Below are 22,276 nucleotides of genomic sequence, written 5' to 3'. Positions count from 1 at the left end.
TCTTCAGATAGTACTGAAAAATGTGCAAGCTAATTGCATTCAGAAAGTTACCTTTGGCACTTATCTTTAGAAATAATTTTAGCATGTTTATTAATGCTGTATTTTTAATTACAGTTCTCTACTTTTATGGTGTCAGACATACTGTGCAATAGGGGCTGTGTAGATAGTTGGCAATTGTAGGATATATAGCAGTCAGGATTAAATAGCAATAAAGGATTCACTGAACTGCACTAACGAATCAGACGTGATTACAGTCTGTGTCAATGCATATGCAGAGATTAGAAGATGTGTGCTGATGAATAGACTGTAGTCCATTTGCTTATGTTATTTTTCTTTGTGTGAGGTAAGTGAAGAGAAAATGATAGTATAAGTATATGGTCCTAAATGATATGTAATATTTTATGAAGGCGGTAATAATTAAGGAAGTCGGATCAAACATTCTTTCATTTTTATGATGTATGTCAACTCTCATTTTTAGCTCTGTTCATCAATATCTTTTCTTCTTTGCATTATTTTTTAGTAATCTTACCATTACATGGTTCTCAATAAAATATTCTGCTTTAATGTTCAAATAATGTAACATTTAATCACTTGCGATGTCTTGCTGTTTCTGATTTCTGTTTTCAGAAGAAATATAGAAGGCAGTTTTCTCTTCCTTTGACTTTTTTTGTGCTGACCTTTCTCAAACTCCAAATTTTTTTTTGCTGTAATCTCAGTTTTGCAATCACTTGTAGGAATAAAAGCACAGCATTGTGCAAAGTGATTTGTAGGTCTGAGTTCTCATTCTGAGGTATACAATATTGCATAGCTTACCCATATCAGTAGTATTTCTTGCCATGATATAATATTTTTTAGTCAAGGAACTCAGAGCTCTCCAGTTAAGCTTTTGGACTGAACCATTTTGATCCTTAAATAGCAATTTTTTTCTCATAGATAAACTGAGATACAGTACATGACAGTACAGAAAAACTTCAGTAGAAAAGCCAGGAATAGAAATTGAATGATAAACATAATTTACCCTTTTATGAGTCCAGTATCTTTGGTTTTTATTTCATGCATGGTAGAAACTGTATATAGAACTTTTTGTAGCAATTGAAGTTTAGCAGGCTAAACTCCTCTTGTTTAATTTGCAGCAGCTTCAGCATAACCATAGATGCTTTTTAATTTAGAATCAGGTTCACTTTTGTGTTAGGACAAGAGGTTGAATAAGATGGATTGTTAGTTCCCTGACTCTCAAACTGTTTGTGTCCCCAGATATGTTGGCACCTTTTGTGTAGTGCTCTAATAGGCATGGGTTTATAGTGTAGCTGGAACCAGATGTAGGTACCCAGAGCAGGACAAGGCTTTTCTTTCCCCACTTTGTTACAGTATGCCCCTATTGGCATAGGCTGTAGAGTACTTGGTCCTCAGGGCTATCCAAAATCCAGAAAATTCCTTCCTGGTAGAACTCTCAACCAAGTACTGCTCACTGGATATAAAGAGGCTTCATTTGGAGAAGGGAAGCTGTCCTTTTAGTTCTTATCTCATTATATTTGTTGTATTAACAAACATCCACCACTCTTTTTTTTTTTTCCTCCCCAGAGTAACCTTGTAAAGTTTTCAGCATGAACTTTCCTGTGTCATGTGAAAAACTAGTCTTAAGTTCCTCATTATAGAAATTATTAGAATTCTTTGATGAGTCTTGCTATTATTCTTGGACATTTTTAAAAGATGGATTTTTTCCCATATGGTTCATTTCGTGAGCATATGGGTCTGTTTTGTGGTTTTGGGAGATACAGTGATCCAGATTTTCTCTGAGTGTCCTGGTGTCAAATATGGGGATTTAAAAAAAATTATGTAATTGACTACCTAGTACTGCAGAATAGAATAGAAATTTGCATTACATGCATCCACTTCACTTACCAACTTAATACTTTATTATTTTGTACTGTTTTGATCTGCAGCCTCTTCTGGTGCCCATTCTAATATTTATTGTTTTGTGAATAAGCTAGTAAATTATTAAATTGATTAGTGTGTGTGGTGGGTATATGCATACATACTTGCACACCCTCAGCCCCACTCCACATACATAGATATAAATCAAGTGAATGAGAGAGACTTAAATAATTGATTCCTTTTCATTTGTGAGACTTTTTTTGTTGTTTTTTTTTCAACAAGATGTGAATTTCTACTAAGTAGGTCCTACGAACATCATGGGAGAAAGGTGGGTACAGTAGCTCAGCTAACTCTCTGCCCTCCCACCTTGGCCAAGTAATTTAAGGCTGTATTGAGTGAATGTATGTTAATTCCTGGGCTTTCTCTGCAGTTCAGGGTGAGGATTATATGTGTTTAGAATAATATTCTGAGCAGTCAGTTTAGTGAGCTGGAAGCAGCCTAAGGCTAACTTCCAAGAAGAAAAAACACCCCCAAAAGCCAAATCTGTCTGGACTCTCACCCTTTCTGGAGCTTAGGTATTTTAGGTGGGCTCCAGTCAGGTGCCTTTGTCTTTTTAAGATCTAAAACCTAGAGGAACTTTGTAAAGCTAGGCACATTAAAAACATTTTTGTTTCAAACAAGGAAGAGCTCTTCTAATTACTTCTTATATCTGATGCTTCAAATATTTGCCTAGTAATGGTAGAACTAAATTTAGTTCTTTGGAAACCTGCTGTTTCAAACTACATCTGTGAGCATCTAGGAGAAAACTATCCTCAATAAGCTATAGAATAGATTCAGTGCAGTATTATTAATGGCTGTTGTTGAAACTGGACTCTGTTATGTGAGGAAAAGCCAAGTCCAAAGAGAGCATTCCTGGAAATGTGCAAGATGATATGGCCTAGTGCTTAGCACATCCAGCTCTGAGTAGCGAGGGTGCCTTAGTCCTCTTTCCCAAGACTGACTTGAGGATAAAATACAAATATACCTATTTCATGTCCCTCCCCTTGTTATTCTCTCTGTACTCTATTTTATGGCTTTTTAATATGGGGACCTACAGCTCACTACTGCCACTAGCCAATATTAAACTGGCTCACATAACACTACAATGAATCACCCATGTAAGGGATAACTTCTGATAATGCTTACAGTAAAACGTAGACTGCATCAAGTTCATTGAAAGAATTCCTGTATCAAGTGGTGCTCAGTACCATAAGGGGATACACACATGAACAGATTCCACAAGGCAAGAACAAGTTCGTTGTGCCTCCTGCCAGGCAGACCAGTGAGATCCACAACAATTCATTCTTAAAATTCCTGAAGGAATGGATTTCTCATGTCTCTGAGAAGGATAGAATATCATTGTGTGGCTCAGAACCATGATGTGTCTTTCTTAATTAAAACTCATTCATTTTAGCAATTAGATATAGCTCTCAAATTGTGCCAGCGAGGCTGGCATACACACACATAATGACACTTAGAGGCTATATAGCTACACAGCATAATCCTTCAATTGCAGCTGTATCCAATCTTGGTGTTTATATAGATTTTTATGTCTCTAGCAACAGGTTAGATATTTATGTATGTTTTTATTATTGTCATTCATATATATAAAATTTCAGATACTTAGAACTTCCATCTCTTCTAGTATGGTCTTATTGCATCTTATGCAGTAAAATAATCCTAGAAAACTGCTCCTAAACTATGTATTTTTAGAGGTGTATATCTTTCTATAAACATCTGTTATGCTTGTCTTAGCTTGATATATGAACTGTCTATCAGTCAGGTCCTTGGTACATTTAACTTGGATAATTTGCCCATCTATCCTGAAACTCCTTTAAAAGTTTGAGACATTAATAGGCTTAACGGAAAAACATGTTAACCTAAGCAGTAAGTGTCCTTGATTAAATAAGTTATGACTTTTAAATATTTATCATCCACCCTAAGCTTCTACTTTTTGTTTCAAAAAGTACGATCTGTTCTGTTCTCAATGTATTTCAACAAGAACAAACTCTCTGAAGTAGACTAATGAATAAGTAGCTTTCTGCAAACTGCCTAGAAGAAACACACAAAACACTTGACTGTGTCATTGCCTACTGATTCAGTAGCTGTGATTCCACATAACTGAGAGTAGTGTAGTGTCCTCTAAAACCAACAATGTCATCATGAATTCATCAGAAACACAGCTGTGAACTTTGGTTGTTTTTTTTACCAAAGCAACTGGGCAAAAACATTCCAATGTGTGGTAAAGAAAGTTCCAAGCAACTGGGGTGCACAGTGCTTTGTGTTTAAGCCATTGACCTTGTAATGTGATCACACAGACTTTTTTGTAAATTAATCTTTCAGATCTTATGAGTGACATGTGAACTTTGACTTCATGGGCAAAAGACAGACTCCGGCTCCAGTGGAGTCACCTGTATCCCAAATGCGTGATAAATTTACATAACTTTCTTTTGAAAAACATGAGTCTTTTGGTGCTTTCATGTCTTTTACTAGGGAAAATATTTGACTTTTTTTTCCTTTTTGTGCAGTGGCGTACATCTTTGAGTATAAATGGGATTGCCCCAAGCTTCATTAAAAAATATATTTTAGCTATTCCTATAGCAATTATACATTTCAAAACTGCAAAACATCAACTTTCCTGTGAGCTACATGCAGCTGTACCATTTTACATTTTGGTAATTTGTTTCTTGTTTCTAGAATTGTATTAATTTCCCTAAAAGCAAAATTTCTTAAAATCAGTGTTTACACAGTTGGTTTGAATTAAATTTTATATATGACCATATTCTGCAGAAAATGGGTGAAAAATTTGAACACTGAAATATTCCTATAGCATCAAGACATTAGTTTTTAAACCGTGAGTCTTTTTAGTATAAAGTCTTTAGTTTTCTACATGAGTGTAATTATTTTTTTGACCCTGGTGCAGGAAAGCTGGCATGCTTATGCTTAGTATATGCTATTTGGGCCATCTCGTTTCCTGTACATCTGTCACTAGGCTTGTGGCATTCTCTTTGGTGATGATGAGGAGGAAGTACAGGAGCCTGCCCAGCAATGTTATGTGACCTGTCAAATGCCATCGTTGCTTCTAGTTATAAACATGTAGCCATCTCTTATTTAGCAGGTGTGGATTTACCAGGATATGCGTAAGTGAAGGTTAGAAAATGCGTACTGTGGCATAGTGTTACGTACCTATTGGCCTATAGCTTCTATAGTCACCGCAGCCTGCCATCTCTGTAAAGTGAGTAAAGGGTTTCTTGCTTTTTATCTGTATGCAGATACCCGTACTTCTGATTATATGAACCAGGGCAATAACAATAAGGAACTGCAACACTTTGAATGCATGTACTTTTCTAGATGTCTTTTGTTCTGGGATATGAGAAAGCATCTGTGACTGAGAAAAACAACAGAAGATGGTGAAAGGGGTTTTTATTTCTAACACCTAGAGAATTAAAAACTGTTATAAACTTAGTGGCATAAAGTAACCGTGATGCTTTTCCTTGTTGGCTCTTCTACCTGGTTTTATGATGTTTATGCTCTTTCTAGTTGGTCAGGGACATAAAAGACATGTATTTTGGTTATAATAATATAGGAAATTTATCATGCCAGCAGGAATATGGTCATTGGTATTGTTGCACATTTACTATAGGTGTTAGACAAGCCTGAGAAAAAACTATAAGGGTTTTAATAAATGATCAATTCTGAAGAGTGACCTTTGTAGTTAGACAAAAAAAGAAAAATATTATCATTTTGCATTTCTAATTTTTTAAAAAAACAGCTGTCAAACATCAAGTATACTAAGAGATTATCACTTGTTTTATCTCAGTCTTAGCTTCTTTATTGTTATGGGGTAAATGTAAATTTTCTAGTAATGTATATATGAATGCTTCAAGGTTTAACTCCTATTCTTGTACTTACTGAAAGGACCTGCCCTGCCCCTTCCTCAAGATCAAGAACGGGTGCAGGCAGGCTTGAACTGCAAATAAAATGTTTTCCCTGGGGCAATATTGTTCATCACATTCTTCCTAAAGGCCTTTGGGTTTTCGTTTTGAATGGAAATAGAAGAGCCAGATGCAGGTATCTAATTTCAAAATACCCTTCCATTCTTTAGAAAAGAAAAAGATTCTTCATTATTCTCTTGCTCATTTAAAAATGGTTTTTCAGCACTCCATAAAATATATTCCCACACTGACAAGAACAGCTGCAACCTGATGTTCCCTATAGAACCTTTGCACTTGTCCTGTGGCAGCAAGCCCCACCAAACACACACACAAAAATCAAATTCTTTATTAGTTATTTCTCTGACCTCTCATAAGCAGAGGCTGAGATGTGGCAAAACTATCCCTACCCTTACTCATTTATCTGTACTTAGGTACAGTGATTTTTCTCTAAAATACAATGATCATTTTATAGATTTTGAATCGGATGTTCCTTGGTGAGTGTAATTATTAATGCCGGGAAGTGAAAGGGTCAGAAATATTTCATGAGCAGTAAAAGGGAACTTGATTTTTTTTTTTTCTTTTTTTGGGAGACTTAATAGTCCTGCCAGTGTGACGTAGGATTCTGTATTTGCAATTCACTGAACTACAAATATTTCCAACTTCTCTTTTTCCCACAAGTTGTGTAATTTTTACTACTATTAAAGCTCTAGATTTTTGTAGTGCATAATTGCACTAAAATCCGTTAAAGAAGAGACAAAACCCAGTCTTCCTTGAAAATGGTAACAATTAAAAAATCAAAACCAAAAAAATTTATAGTTTCAGATGTACTAGACTGCTACTTTTGGAGAGTTGTCCTGGTTCTCAGTGTTTGAGTGTTCGCATTTGGCAATACTGTACATGCTTTTTTATTGAGTTTGTGGGATGAACTACAACAAGACAATGAGAGCTAAGCCAGTGTTATACATTATGGATCTTGTAATTTAAAAATATATACCTTATATACATTTTTCTAATCCTCTGTGATTTACCAAATTTCTGTGGTGATATTGATCTCTCCTTCTTCCCATTTATTCTCTTTTTGCTCAGTATCCTTTGAATTGTGTTGTCAGAAAGGCTTAAACCAGTAATTTGTAAGCAAAATTCTAGGCTTCTTTAGATTTTATCTGAGTTGAATTACAATCTGAGGTGCTGCTGTCTCTCCGCTGTCTGGGAAATAACCTTGGGGAACTACAGCTGACATGAGCACTCATCTCAGGCTCTTGATTTAGGTGCCATGAATATGAAACAAAGAAATACTATCGCCTGTATTTAATGCAGAGTCAAAAACTCTGTAAGAAAACTAGATTTATAAAAGAAACTGTGCTTTTTTCCTTAACTTCGATAGCTAGATTGTACACTACCTATATTACTTCATTGGAGAGCACTGCAGGTTTCTGTATCTTGTTATTCCATATAGAGCAGAACTTCCTTCATATCATATTTCTGCTATTGGGACAGAATATTTCAATCTCCAAAATACATATCACAGGTTAGGTTTACTATATATATGTTATATAGAAAAAGTCAGTATTCAGAGTTCCCTGTTGCAATTGATACACAAGGCCAACTAAGAAGAGTCACTTTAAAAGATATCCCTAAAGAATTTCAGGAAATATGGTCGGAACTCCTAGAATATATATACTGTCATTTTGTTATTTTTCTAAGTTTCCATCTATAGTTGCTTTTGATGAGCTTTTATGGCTTACTGCTCCTTGGGCAAGTCCTCCTTGTTCTTAGAATAAACTACACCTAACTACATAGGTCATCTAGATCATGTGGTTGTGGCTTCCCTGTTTTCCCTCTTACTGGATGAAGGCATTTTGTTAGTTTCATTGGTGTTTTAGCACTTGCAGTTATGTTATGAAGAAACAAATCTCCATGCCCTTAGTTTTACTGCTATTTATATTTTCTGTTCCCTCAATGGATTAGAGACCTGTAAGATACTTCAGACTGCTACAATAAGATACTGTGGTGCCATTATGCTACACTGTATCTATTTCTTGGAAAAAATAAAAGTCAACATGACCAAAAAAAGAAAAATAAGTGGGTTTTTTCAACAGAAAACAGCTGCAACCACATCAAGGCATTTTTGTCTACTCTACTGGCTTTGCTGAAAATTAAAGCCACAACTTAATAATATTCAAGGAAGATATTTCTATGGAATGAAATCTGTTAAATGCTTAATAACAAACAGTTAAAAACACAAAATGGGATGCTTTAAAAATTGCTTTTGAATGCTAAATAGCCTAGATTGCAGAAGTTCTTCTTCAGTAGAGGCTAGAAAATGAAAGTCTTATTCAGAATGATGGATTGTAAATACCAGTTCAGGAATCTGTGTCTTACATTTTTTGCACACGTTCAGTGTGTTCAATTAAAACCAGCTTGCTTTCTAACTTAAGAATACTTGAAAGTATATGAAATCAAGTGCTCTAAAACCAGGGAGCTATCCATTTGTTGAGAAAAATTTTAGAAGTGAGGGAAAAAATTATACAGTGACTCATACATAGTACGATGCTTAGTTTTGTCTATCTGTAAATCCAGTAGATTAGATGAGCTAAATATTGAAGTAATCTGAAGTTAGAAGAAATGAATTCTTGCAAAACATCTGCTGACAACCTTGGATTAGATGGATTTTAAACTCAAAGAGATTTAAATCAGAGACTTATAGTTTTGTATTTAAATCAAGGGAGGGTTACATCACGATTTATGCAGCTTTTGAAATTCTTAAACTTTTAAATTATTTTTCTAAAGAATGCTTGACTCATATTGTTTAGTGAATATTAGGATATGCTGATGTTCAGTTAAATGCGCCCATTACATTAAGTAGGTACCTCTTTGCCCTAGCCAGGAAAATATAGTCTATGCAGATTTAATTACACAGTTTAATGTATATCTACTTAAAATTGTAGTTCTTACCTTTTGTTTTATTAAAGATACTGAATAAAATGTCTCTCTTTGTTGATTCCCACTTATTAGAAATTTGTGTCCTGCTTATGATGGAAGATGGATTATAATTTAGTAGCAAGGCAACAGTGTTTAAAAACTACTGAAAACTAATGAAATTTTTTATTATACAGTATATACAGAAGTCAAATATGCTGTACAATTACAGCCAGGGTTTGGATCTCAGGGCAAGAGGTGTGAGGACACTACAGACACTGGTTGCAGTTAGGGAGGAGAATAATATAATATTGTAACGTTTTAGGATATCTCTTGGACAGAACCGAATTTCATTATGATGTTGGAAATGTTTAAAAAGCCCCAAACTAACCTCTGTTTAAAGCTACTTCCTTTTATTACCTGCAGTTAGTGGATTGATCCTCTTGCTTGAAAAGTCTCCGTGATTTTAGAATACTAGATTTCTTTGTACATTTCTTTTTATTCATTATCAGAGGATCAAAACTAGTTCCTTGCTTTTCCAGCTCCTGTTTGGTTTCTCAAATTCACATGAAACAGAACTGAACTAAAGAAAACAGAGTAAATTCAAATGCATAAAATGTCTCTTAGTACCTCTGAAAGAGACTATAATTATCAAAATTGTCTTATTTAACTAACCAGACTCAGCTGCTTAGGTAGTAATAATTCCTGGCCACTAATAAACCACTCTTTATCACTTGCTTTTGCATGTAATTTTTTCTTTAATGTATAATAGTTTATGTTTTAGGAAAGTCAGACTTTACCTGACTTAGCCATAGTTTCACACTCACCAATATTTTAGGAAAGATTAGTTAAATAGAAATAATATTTCTAATTTAATATGAAATCATTTCTATTACCCTTTATTTGCTTTTGTATTTAGGTATTATATACAATATATTCAGAATTTCCTTTGATATACCTTTGCCAACCATTTACTTTGTTGTATAAAACCTACTGTTCAGAAGCTAATTGGGTAATAAAATATAGGAATTTTTGTAATACTTTTACTGTTTTGTCACAGTAAATAAAATTTCACTTAGCTTTCCTTTATAATATAATGCATAAGTCTTACGTTATATTAGATATTAAAATGACTGGAAAAGCCAACATGCTAATGGAAATACAGATTTTAATGAGTTATATTTGATACTTTGACTATTTAGGTATGAATCAAGTACTGTTTAGGGTCTAAAGGTTACAAATACCTTATTTGTTTCAGTTAATGAAAATGGAGCTTCAAAGTCATAGTCTTCTTGTAATGCATATATAGGCAATTGAAAAAAAACCCAACAAACTATGTAGAGTAACTTTCAGTTACTTTAAAAATGCTAATTTTTTATTAATAAATACATGCCTGATAGGAATGTTAGAAACTTTAAACCTGTGTGACATTTTCAAATTTTGTTTCCTAAGGTTAACTTCTTAAAGCTTTGTTAAGGACACAGAAATTTAGATTTCGGTCTCCATGGGTGAAAACTTCATTGTTATTATTCAGGCACCTAGAAAATGTTATACAACCTGTAGATAAAAAGCTACTATGAAATGAAGCTAAAATGGAAAGTAAACTTCAGAAAATGAAAAGTAAAAAGGACAACTTGTAGCAGTTCAGAAAGAAAACTTTTTGGGTCTTTACAAGTTAAAAAAATATTTCCATATGCTTCCAAGAAGAAATTCACCCTTAACCACTGAATTTCTTTCATTATATACTAGTATAATACCACATAAACTGAAGCTGTAAGTAATGTAACTTAGTGTCTATGGTGTCAAATGAGAAGAAAATTATTGTAAAAGATATTTTAGCTTCCTTTTTTTTCTACTTCTGTCACCTCTGGCAACCAGTTGCTTTCTCTTTCTAAAGTCTACAGGGTATGACATAGCTGATGAAGCACAGTTTTTCATTATTTTCACTTTCAAACCACAAGCAATTGACTGGATATTTTTTAGAAAGTTAAAATGAAAACAAGTATTATATATCTTTGTAATGACTAAAATATGCATGTTTAAATTAGTTTTGCCTGCAAGAACTTGTCATAATTATTTTTACTTGTATAACCTGTAGGCCATCTTAAAAATAAAAAAGAAATTCACTGCTGCAAATACCATGTCTCTTCTTCACATTTTTCACCTACTTCGCTACTCTAAATAAGAGCAAAATTATATAAACTCATGTCACCTTTTGATTTCTGTTAAGATTTGTCTTTGTCAGAGAACAGGGAAAAAGTCCTTTGGGTTTTTTATTTCTGATTTATTAATGAAGTTAATTTTATCTTCTTAAATTTTATACTGTTTTTATTTTTTTCTTTTAATGGAAATTTTATCGGTTTCTGTGAGGCCGATTTGGTAATGGCTTTGATGTTGTGGTTCTGATGGCTCATGATGTTACATGTTTTCAAACAGTGATGTTACCAGATGCCCTCTAATGTCCTCCTCTTTTTTTCTGGTGCTCCTGTTTTCTTGCCTAGATACTTCCATTCTTTCTGCTTTCTGGCTCTTAGCAGCAGCAGCTATGGAACATTGATTTCCAGACCTTTTCATTCCACCCTTACACAAACAGAAACAGTGAAAAAAATAAGAGAAAGGAAAATGTAAATAACAGAAGGAAAGATAGCAGAAGGAGGAAAAGAGCAAAATCAGGATTTTCTCCTGTGGCTCAGGAATCCTGTTAATTCTTAAAGATTTATGTCTTTCCTGATACAGTACAGAAGTCCCCAAACTACACATAAGCACTGGACCACCAGATGGTGAATTATGATTGTGGCACAAGGAGCTCTTAATTTCTGAATCCAATCAAATCAATACATGTTACTGTCCTCTCCAGAAACATGCTCACTGGGTTGTGTGTTTTTGATGTACTCCAGTTAGATTTTCTCTCATTACATTCTGAAATAACCCTTCTGAAATAGCCTTATAGAGGAAAGGCTTTTTTCTTTTACATTTGTTAAGGTCTTTCTCATAACGTAGTGTTTTTAAAACAAACAAGAAAACACTAAGAAGCCTTAACATGACATGCTGGATGGACACTTAAGAATTTCTTTGTAAAAGTGGATGTATGGGTCTCTGTACTGGATCTGCCTGGGATGGAGTTAATTTTCTTCATAGCAGCTGGTATGGTGCTTTAGATTTGTGACAAAACAGGGTTGATAACACACCCATGTTTGCACAGCATCAAGGCTTTCTCTTTCTCACTCTGCCCTTCCAGTGAATAGATTGGAGATGCGCAATGGTCTGGGAAGGGACACAATAAGGCAGATGACTTGAACTAGCTGGAGAGATATTCCATGCCATATAACATCATGCAGAGAAATAAAAAGGGAAAAGAGGGGACTCTAGAAAGTTACCCCTCTTTTGCTCAGGAACTGTCTGAGCATCGGTCTACGCATGGGAGATGGTGAGTGATTGCCTTTGCATCACTTGTTTTCTTTCTCTCTTCTTTCCTTTCTCCTTTGCTTTATTAAAAAATTTTTATCTTGATCCACAAGTTACATTGCTTTTCCTTTCCTCTCTCCCTGTCCTACTGGGGCAGGGGAGTGGGGAGTGAGCAAGCAGCTGTGTGGTGCTTAGCTGACTGCTAGGGTTAACCCACAACAGTCTCATAAGGAAATACCCCCATAATTAAATGGGTTTACAAGTTATGGACACCAATCCTGACTTCTGTGGTAAAAAAGAACTTTGGGCTTTTAGCATTCCTGGAAATTGTAAGAAGCTCTTCCACAATGACATGGTGTTTTGTATGCAGCGTATTAATAATATTCCATAGTAACACTGACCAGTACTCTTCATAGACAAGTGCATGGTTCTTCAGTGTGATGCATAAAGGTGAGACCTTGGAGTTGATGGTGGATGTTGAGTTGAGTAGTGTGGAGAATATAAGGCAAGGATTGCCTTTTCAGAGGTGAACAGAGCTGTTTGAGAAACTATTAATCAGTCATAAAATAACTAAAATTTACAAAACCTTTCTGTGCTGATATGTCAAAAATCTGAATGTTGTCTCAGTAGATCAGTATACTCTTAAAATTGAGTTTATCAGGAAGAGAGCAGTTACTTTGGAATTTACTGTTGCAGTCCTACACAGCACTAAAAATGTAAGTAAATTAGAGCATCAAGGTAAGTTGTTTCAAGCTAATAAATTATCAAGAGAACTGTTGATTGCAATACTTTCAGATTAAGCAACAAAATATACATGTTTATAGACATGCCAGCTGCATGGGTCTTTAAACAGGCCTGGCTTTCCAGTGCTTATTCATTTACTGTGCATCATTTTATGATTATTTACTATAATTAGAAATAATCCTGACATATTAGCTTTCTCACCATGCTAAAATCTGATAACGTCTTTCAGACTGTTTCTGTTACTGTGTAGATGTGGAAGACACGTCTAAAGCTTTGAACTTGCAAGCCCGTAGTCACAGCAGGTCTGTCCACAGCAATCTACAAGTTTGCATTCCTACCACATGCAGTAAGGTTTTCTCTATAGACCCATGTCACCGAGGAATCCAGCAAGGAACAAGAAATCTTCAGTCGGAGGAGTGCCACAAGTGTGTGAAAAACTAGCCACACATAAACAGTAAAGGTCATTAGCAGACTCCTAAACTCCTGGCTAGGAATTAGTTTTTTGGATCATTAACGGTAAAAAGCCTAGGAAATGAATAGGACTCAGTGTCCTATTAAAAATTAGCCAGAACAATTAAAAGGTTTTCCAATTTCTAATGGGAACCAGACCTAATAGCTTATTTTCCCTTCTCTAGTGGGCTGTTTCCACATTTTGAATTACATTCATTTTATGCCCTTGTATTTTTAAAGAAATATCTTGAAGTATTTTTTCTGTATAGGAGTTGTAAATTATTTACAGTGAGGGTAGAGAAAGCTTGGGAAAGGTAGAATCTAGTGTCTCCCTAAGGACTGTGTTACTGATTCCAAGTCTTGTGACTCTAAACTAGTACACTTACCTGTGGCAGGATGTATTCTGGTGTGTGTCAATTTATGCTTTGCAGACTCCTAATACAGTTGCTGTATTATGTGATCCAACGAGTTAAAATGCTCATTTGATTGCAAATACACAGCGTTTTTTGGTGTGAGGTGTCTCTCCTTAGGGATTTCCCTAAACTCTTTTTCTGATTTCAACAGCAACCTTTCTGCTTTCATTTCAGTGTAAATTTTTATCTACTGAGTGGTTGGCTGATGGCTGTTTAAGAACTATCTTCTCCTCTACTGTATATTTTTCCTTAACCCTCAAATGACTTCAGCAGAACAAAATTGCAGTGAGCTTTTAGTATTTTAAACTGTAACTTTTGGAGAGGTGTGTGAAATACTTTCCTTATCTTTGCATCCTTGCAAGCATGTCTTACAAAACAACCCAAATGGAGGAAGAGATACAAAGAGAACAGCAATAAATTATGTTTTACACTGTCTGCTTTGCCTGCAGGCCTGCCACTCTGGAGGAAAACAAGCCCACAAGTTACCAAACTTTTTCACTCTATAGCTGTGACGGTCATTTCCCTCCCCATTTGCCTTAGGCTCTGAGTCTTCCCCACCTAGCCCTCTGGTAGTAATCAAGGTAATCTATGAACTAATTGTCAGTACAAGCCATATGATTTTCCTGAAAAGAAAAATAGAAAAAAATTAATTTGGACAAAGAAAATTAGACTGTAAGTAAATGGGATGGGGATGGGGGGAATAACAAAACAGAAGAAAGGCAGGACAAGATGATCTTCCTCACTATGTTCATCTAGTACTCTGCCATTTATTTACTCCAGATGCAGAATTCCTTTCTGCAGGGAGTGAATTGCCCTGTCATTAACATAAAATTAGCCCCAAATGATCTTGGCCAAGAGCTTTGAAATATATTAGTATAGAACCACACATTGAAAAACATGTGGGAATCCTTGTGGGTTTCCAGATGAGAGAATCTGCTGCTGATACAAATATAGTTATGTTTATGCAGCATAATAATCTGCTCTGTGGATATACTCTCGATACAACTGTGCTTCAAGTAGTGGTATAACTCCGTTACCGTGGTGCTCTGCCTGAGTGAATGCATCTGGTTTCTTATAGCGAGTCCATTCTAATAATGACTACTTGTAAACAGACATTGTCCTGCAAGTTAAAATACTCCTTCAAGAAATGTAAGGAATTTGGCGTGGGTTAGTAGATTAGATTGAGTGAAAATTTGAAAAATTCCATGTTTCATTTTTGATTTGTCATGTGCTTTGCTACTAACTGTTTTTCCCTGTCTGACTTATTTTTCATCAGTGAGTATTTCTGCACTAGGATTAAAATTTAAAAGCCCAAGAAAAGTTTGAAGAGGTCGCAATTTTTTCTTTGTTATCTAAATAAGTGCTTAAGGTTGATTTCAGTTATATTATCAAAAGTACATTGATTGATACCAAGATTAGCTGAATTTCAATATAATTACCTGGTTTTATGTTCATCTAAATAAAGCTCTCTACACATAACGATAGTCTGTAGAAGTTCTTTTTTTCTTTTTTTCTTTTTTTTTTTAAAAAAAGCCCATAGCTTCTCAGTTTCTTTAATGCAGTTGTCTTCTTTTGTATGTGCAGGAAGTGAACTCAAAGTGTCTTTGGGAAGGTAGTTGGTCTGTGCAGGAAAAGGCTAGTGGGTTGAATAAATTTATAAAACTGAGTTTGAGTTCATCAGCTAGTGTCTGAACTGTAGTCAGTCTATAGCAGCAGTTATTAGCTGTTATTAATGTTTGAACATGTAAATACAGAATGATGACCGAAAGTAACCTAAAATGTCTGTCTTGTTCACTTTCTAGTGTCACCTTGTAATCTTTAATAGCCACAACAAGTTTTACAAAGAAATAGGATTTCCTTCCTGACTGAAAACTGTCCCCATCCCTGAGCATGAATAATCAGTCCCTAGGCATAATCCATACACCCTGTACTATTTAGGCTGCAATCTCATCATGTCACATACATCAAAACAGGGTCATATCACTTCTGTAGTTGGATAAGAGACCTTCAGGGGGAAAAAAAAGTCAGCTAGATATCTGATACTGATCTTTCCTCTGAAATGACCTCTGAGATGACAGTAGCCCCGTGTGCTACCACAATGTAATTTCTGTATAATAATCATTACAGAGTGAATAAAATCACTGTTTGACATAAATCATTGTAGTCTTAGGGAGTTAATCACATTCTCAACTAATCCTTTGTGTCTTGGACAAACCGAGGTTTTGACTGTAGAAAGCACCCTTTTCCATTAAATGTTGCATAGTATCTATAATATGTATATATTGTTATAATATCTACTATACCTTATATTTCATGGGCAGATATATTATACAATATCTAAAATATGTCTTGTGTTTTTCCTTATAATCTTTAAATTGTCAGGGAGTACTGTGCTTCTCTATTACCAAGGAGCATTAAGGATTGTAAAAGCTAAAAGTAGGTCCTCATTGCAAACCCCTCTCAGCAAAACATCCTTTGCTATTCTTTACCATTAATATCAGTCATTATCTTTAATATCAAATTTTAAGAAATGTCCAGTAGAGGAAACCTGCATGATAAAAAGGGTTGGAGTGGGCCACTGGTTAAGTAAGATTTAATTGACTGAAAAGATACATCTGTGAGCTATCCAAGCAGTGACAGCTTGCAGAAAGCAGTAAAACTGTTGTACAGAAGACGAGGCTTTCTTCTGTCATATGCTGTGGGACATACTTGACGTGGTAAGTCCTGAAGATGGGTAACTGATGTGCTTTTTGTCATATGGTTGAGAGAGGCTCTGTTGCATTTCTACAGTCAAGAGTCTGGGAATACTTCAGTCAATATATGACAATCTTTGCGGGCTGATGCTGTCCCAAACCATTTTTGACCCCAGTTGCATCACCCCAATAGCTGAAAGCCTTTTACCAATGTGCTGTTTTGCTTTCGGTAGCTAAAATCTTAGTGTGTGTGTGTCTTTATGTACACACAGCAAACCAAGATATGTGAAAAAGTATGTGCTTTGCTAATTAAAAACCAGTGATATCTAGTAGTAGACAAAGGCCTCTCGGTGCCTTGTGGACATCAGACTTCTTTCCTAACTTTCAGCATCTAATCTATCTAGAACCTAGTGAAGATGTTGCATAAATGATGTAATTATGCAAATGCGTATGTAAATTCAGTTTGAATTGAAAAAACATTGATATCAGTTTAAGAGTTCTGCCAGTGCTTTTGTATCTCTCAAATTGGTTTTGGCGTTGCTTTTCATTAATTATATTTTGACAGAAGAAATTCTTGCCCTTTTTTTTTTCAGACTGAAAAACAAACGGGCCTCTCTGAAGAGCAGCTTAAGACCCTTCTGGAAGAATGTATGCAGCCTCAGAGAACAATAAGCAACGTTACCATGCCAAAGTCTCAGGAATCTCTTTCTTTTGGATTAAGTCCCCCTTGTTACACAAGTCAAGACTCTACTCCTCACTCCACATCTACTCTTTCCAAAATGTTAGTTGAAGACCATATTGTAGGGATGTTAACAGCTCACGAAAAGGCTGGACTTGAAGACAAAAGCTTATGTGTTAATGCAGAGAGTGAAATCCCTGGCTACTATACCAGCAAAGCACTGGCTGATAGTCAGTTATCAAAGGATTCACTGGCCCAAACAGAGGAACCTGATGACCTAGAAGGTTTACAGAAGATGGGAGATAAGAGTATTATTGAAGGTTACTTTATGTCAAGAGCACTCAACACAAAAAGGATGAAGAAACCTTCTTTCTTGGGTGAACCATTATATTGCATCAGTGTGAACAATGAGCCATCCACGGAGGCTGACATTCTCGGCATACCACTGCAAACCAAAGGAGGTGAGACTCTTAACAACCCTTTAGAATAGGCTTTTGATTATGATGAAAAAAACTAAGCAGGTTCTCACCAAAGGTATGCACCAATACACACTGATGATTATTAGGCAGAGCAAGGATATACTTTTTATAAAACACAAAACTGTGCCAAAAATAATACACACAAAAATAACAGAATGTTTATTAAAATTCTGCCCTGACATAGCTGGCTATAAGACTAGGACTCTTATGAAATGTATTATTGATGTTGATTAATTCTGTCAACTGGAAAACAGTGTTGACAACACATACGGATTAAGGTTTTGGTAGGAGAAAGTCATGTTCACCATTCTGTGGAGAGCAAATATTCTCACAGTAGTTGGTAGAACAATTCAGTCAAAAATCCAAGTGTTTCTTGAGTGTTTATAATAAAGTAAACTTGGTAGTATAGAAACAAACATGACCTAGCTATATTAAAAATAACAAATTGCTTTCAGGGAATTCAAATTTACACATAGAAGAAACCAGAATGAATAAATACTGCATAATTTCTATAAATCAGGTTTAGTTCAGTAAAAGAAAGAATAGACTTTAACTAGCACAATATTAAATTCAATCTATCTGGTATTATAAAAAGATTTTGGAAATGTCTCTTTTTTTTTTTTTTTAATGTCCTTTACTTAAATGCAATTATATAGTGATGTTGTAATCCAAATCTACAATTAGATTTTTAACCTAAGATCAATTCTCTTTCTGAAAAACAAGCTGTTCTCATAAGCCAGATTTTAGCCAGATACATCTACAGCTCATTTTTTGCATAAATGTTGTAACAGTGTGAAGTTATTTGTGATTAAATTGCTCTAGTTTAATTGTTTTAAAAATCAATACATTTTGCTAGGTTTGTTAAGATGGATCTTTCCTTATACTGGTAATCTATTCTGAATTTGGAGAAACATTTTTTCACATTCATTGGTACTTTAGAAGAACATCCTAATACCTCTTTACTATGTTATAATTTCTAAATTATGATCACAACTGTTTCTTTCATTTTTTTTACTTAACCTTTCTACAGTGAAAGGAATCTTATTTTTTTTTTTTTTCAGAGTGTTTCCACCTATCACAAAGCCAGAAGGCTTGTTATTGCTGTTTTTACACTGCCAGACAAACTTGGTGTCCAGACTCACCTGCTATATTTGCCCAGTTTGAGATTTAGGCCATAAATGTGATAGGAAGAAAACAGAAATACAGTAGCTCTTGAAAATTTGGGGTTTGGTGTGGGTTTTTTTTCTGCTAGGCTAGTTTTCAGCTAACTTCACATGTCAGCTTTGGTCTTCATGTAGATGGAAGGCATCAGAAGAGTGGAGCAAGAGTGTGCCCCAGAGGAGAGTGGGGTGGCAGTGGTGGTGATGTGGAACACCACAGAGAACCACCTCTGCCAGGGGCAACCTGCTCACACGCAGGAGTAACATGACTACATACTACACCACCAGTTGTCTTTAACAGCTGACAGGGAGAAACACTCAAGTCTAAATTGCTGCCTTCACACGAGTTAAAGTTCTTTAGTCTGAATAGATGTAGTACAGTCAGAGTCAAGCGTGACTCAGCCCCAGCTACCATCACCCATTATTAGTGTGTTTTAAGATGGGATGTGTTAAGTCAAGCAAAACACCAAGCACTGTAGCCACTATGTAGTGAAGTGAGCAGGTAACTATTTATACCTGTTGCAGTAGGCATAGTCACTACGAGGTAATTTTATTGCACAAGAGAGAAAGGAGATTTCAGCTATTCAGTAAATTTCCATGTCGAATATCTCATGGTAAAAGTCTTTAAAGTGAACGTGTTAACATCTATCGCATAATAATTTAAATATGTTCGAGTCATAATCATGCATTGTGTCATAGCAGTGCAAATGGGCTGGTTTGTTTATCTGTTTTCAGTAGTGGTTATGTTCAACCCATTAGACCTCAAGTCTGTATGGTTAATAAACACCTTGGTTTCATGATCATTTTGCTAATTATTTTTTTTTTTTAATTAAAAAAAGAGCCTGTAATGAATTTTCAAAGTCTGTAAATCTTTTCATTTTTATTTAAACAAAACCAAAACCAAGGATATAGTTAGAGATATCATAACCTCATCAGGCTTTGATTCTTTATCAGTGTCTGCTTTTAAAAAATGGTGTGAATAGGCAATCTTTAGGCACAATAAAAGTAAGTGCAAAATAAAACCCATTTCAGAGGTTTGTAATTATTTTTACATTAGTGCTAAATTAAGAATTGTTTTTACATTAATGCTTATTATTAATTTTTTTTTAACATTATTAATTGCTTTTACATTAGTGCTAAATATTTTGTAGTTAGCCATAAGTTTAAGTTCAAATTAATTATATTCAGATTTATTGCATCCCATTAATATTACTCTAATGCTAAAACATACATCCAAAATTAGCATTTAAATAGCAGTCCATTCTTACTCTTTTTGTCAATGTTCTGCTTTATGTACAGCATAAAGCAGAAAACCCTGATACCTTTCCATGGATTTAATTTGTTTCCTGCAAAGATGACTCAGTTCTGTCTGAAGCAATTATTCCTGGCCATAAGCAAAAGGTTGTGATGTTTATCAAATTTGTAAAGTTGCCTAGTGTATTCTGTAGGTAAGCTTGTTGTTAGTTCAGACATGATTAGATGTGCTCATTATACTGAGGAATGGAGATCCCTGTGGAGTCCAGTTTAAGGCAAGATGAAGGTGTGAGAAGTGTCAGGTGTTATTTTTACCTTTAAGAGACATTTACATAGTTGAGCTTTGTTATGGTCTTAATTCTAAAGGACATTTAAACATGTATGCATAATCTTCTATAAATAGTTTGATTTTCTGGCTTGCTACGTGTGATTTAAACTGTGTAGTGCTGTATAAGCAAACAAGACTGTGTGTGAAACTGGTTTAGCAGAATTTCATTTTTGCAGTCAGTATGATACTGTAGTCTGTGATATAGATTTAGTGTAATACAGTAAATTATATATATTTTAAGGAAAGCATAATTATTAACATAATCCTATACATATATCTGAAGGAAACTCTCATGTGCCTTCAGATATAAGTAATTCCTGTTTCTTGAAAGAAGCAATAATCTACATCACATTCATGTGATGTAAATACCTATATGTAAATATAGGCGATGTTTACCGAGATAAACAGAAGCCAGACTTACCCACATACAGATATGACAAGGCTGTTATTTCTCACTTATATGAGCCAATTAGCAATTATTTCCAGCTCTTTTTTTGGTGGCCATGTTTCGTTTTAAGTAGAAATTGTATCACAAAATGTTGTAATGTTGTTGATTTTTTTTTCCTCTTGAAAATAATACTGTGCTTGCAGCAGTTCAGCGTATGATTCTTTTCTTTTTTACAGATGATACGAAGATTGAAAGTTGAGGGGAGAGTGATTATATGCTTCTTTACACAACTGTTTTTCTGAAAGTGTGGTTAAACCTCCATCAGTTATATTATACTGACACGGTATCATTTCAGACGACCTCAAGGGAATGAATTATCATAACGGAAAACTGTTCCATGAACTGATATATTCTTAAGAGATAGTTATTATTATTATTATCATTATCATATATTGTTGCAGTTTGACTTCAAAATAAACTCTGCATTTCATTAAATTTCCTGTGAGTGTTCTATTTAATAAATAAATGTACATTTATGAAGCTATGTGTCTGATAGACATGCATGTCTTTGTTCGTGAAAAATATAAATAAAACTGGCAAAGTTTACTTTCTACTGATGAGATGTTATTAAAGCAGATATGAAATGTATATAATAATTTTATTTTTCTTCCTTTACACACAATCTACTTTTTAAATGAAGTTGGCTAAAGCCTGTCCTCCATTACCCCAGTGCAGTTTGCTGGAGCTTGCAGCCTGCCCGACTGCTGCGCCCCGACTCAGTGAAGGACCTAAATATGTCCTTGAGCTTCTTCCCCGTGGCTGTCTGCTGGACTGCTGGTTTGATTGAAGATAAAGGCTTGCAAAAGTCCTCTGCTGGATCAGAACATCCGCACCAGTCTGCTCAGCTGTGTCCGATTCGTGATCCTGTGAAGAGTGTAACTGCAAAGAGTCATATCCTCTAGTTCAGAAATGTAGCTAAGTGATGAAAGATCGCAGTCCCTTGTGAAGGCTTGGTCTGGATAAAAGTGAAGGAGTTCAGAAGTTTGCCCTAGCCATTACTAGATTGTGAAACCCTATAGAAATGGCTAGCTGGGGGGACCATAATACAGCTCTTTTGTGTTTGAGATAATAAGAAAAATTCATTACATGTTTTTGCTTGTCTTCTCTTTAATTACTATTTTTCCTGAATTTTCTACTTAGTTACAGAGCTGACGGTTAGGTTTTAATCTCACTGTAGTGTCAGAATAGGACAACATTATTAAAAAACCATGGTTCTCTTTTAATAGGTTTTTTTTTTTTTTGAGAGGGGAGAGATATTCTTAGCAAAGAAAACTCAGATTTTCCCATTGAGGAGCTCTCACTTGACTAAAACTAAAAGGACAATTCTCTCTCAGATACTATGCTAGCTGTTTAACATCCAACAAGAAAAGGTGTGTGGCTGGAATGTTAATTATACAGTGGCTGTGTCATGGCATAGGGTTTACTTGAACTAATCCGAATGTTTAAATTAATGCA

At 35.0% G+C, this 22,276-nt stretch overlaps 1 protein-coding gene across 5 annotated transcripts in view; it reads left to right on the top strand.

The window, feature by feature from the left end:
• Positions 1-21,272, top strand: part of FSIP1 (fibrous sheath interacting protein 1) — an 84,273-nt gene extending 63,001 nt beyond the window's left edge. For all 5 annotated transcript variants that reach the window (XM_026849600.1, XM_026849597.1, XM_026849598.1 and 2 more), the window contains 2 exons: positions 17,067-17,613; positions 20,998-21,272. In XM_026849600.1, coding sequence (XP_026705401.1) covers positions 17,067-17,613; positions 20,998-21,020 — 570 coding nt within the window. In that variant the 3' untranslated portion in view covers positions 21,021-21,272. The remainder of the gene's footprint in view (positions 1-17,066; positions 17,614-20,997) is intronic.
• Positions 21,273-22,276: the final 1,004 nt, after the last annotated feature.

This window comes from Athene cunicularia, assembly GCF_003259725.1.
Source record: "Athene cunicularia isolate RWA chromosome 5 unlocalized genomic scaffold, athCun1 chr5_part1, whole genome shotgun sequence".
NCBI lineage: Eukaryota > Metazoa > Chordata > Aves > Strigiformes > Strigidae > Athene > Athene cunicularia.
Note: the sequence above shows the minus strand (reverse complement) of the source record. Positions and strands in the feature narration are given on the sequence as shown.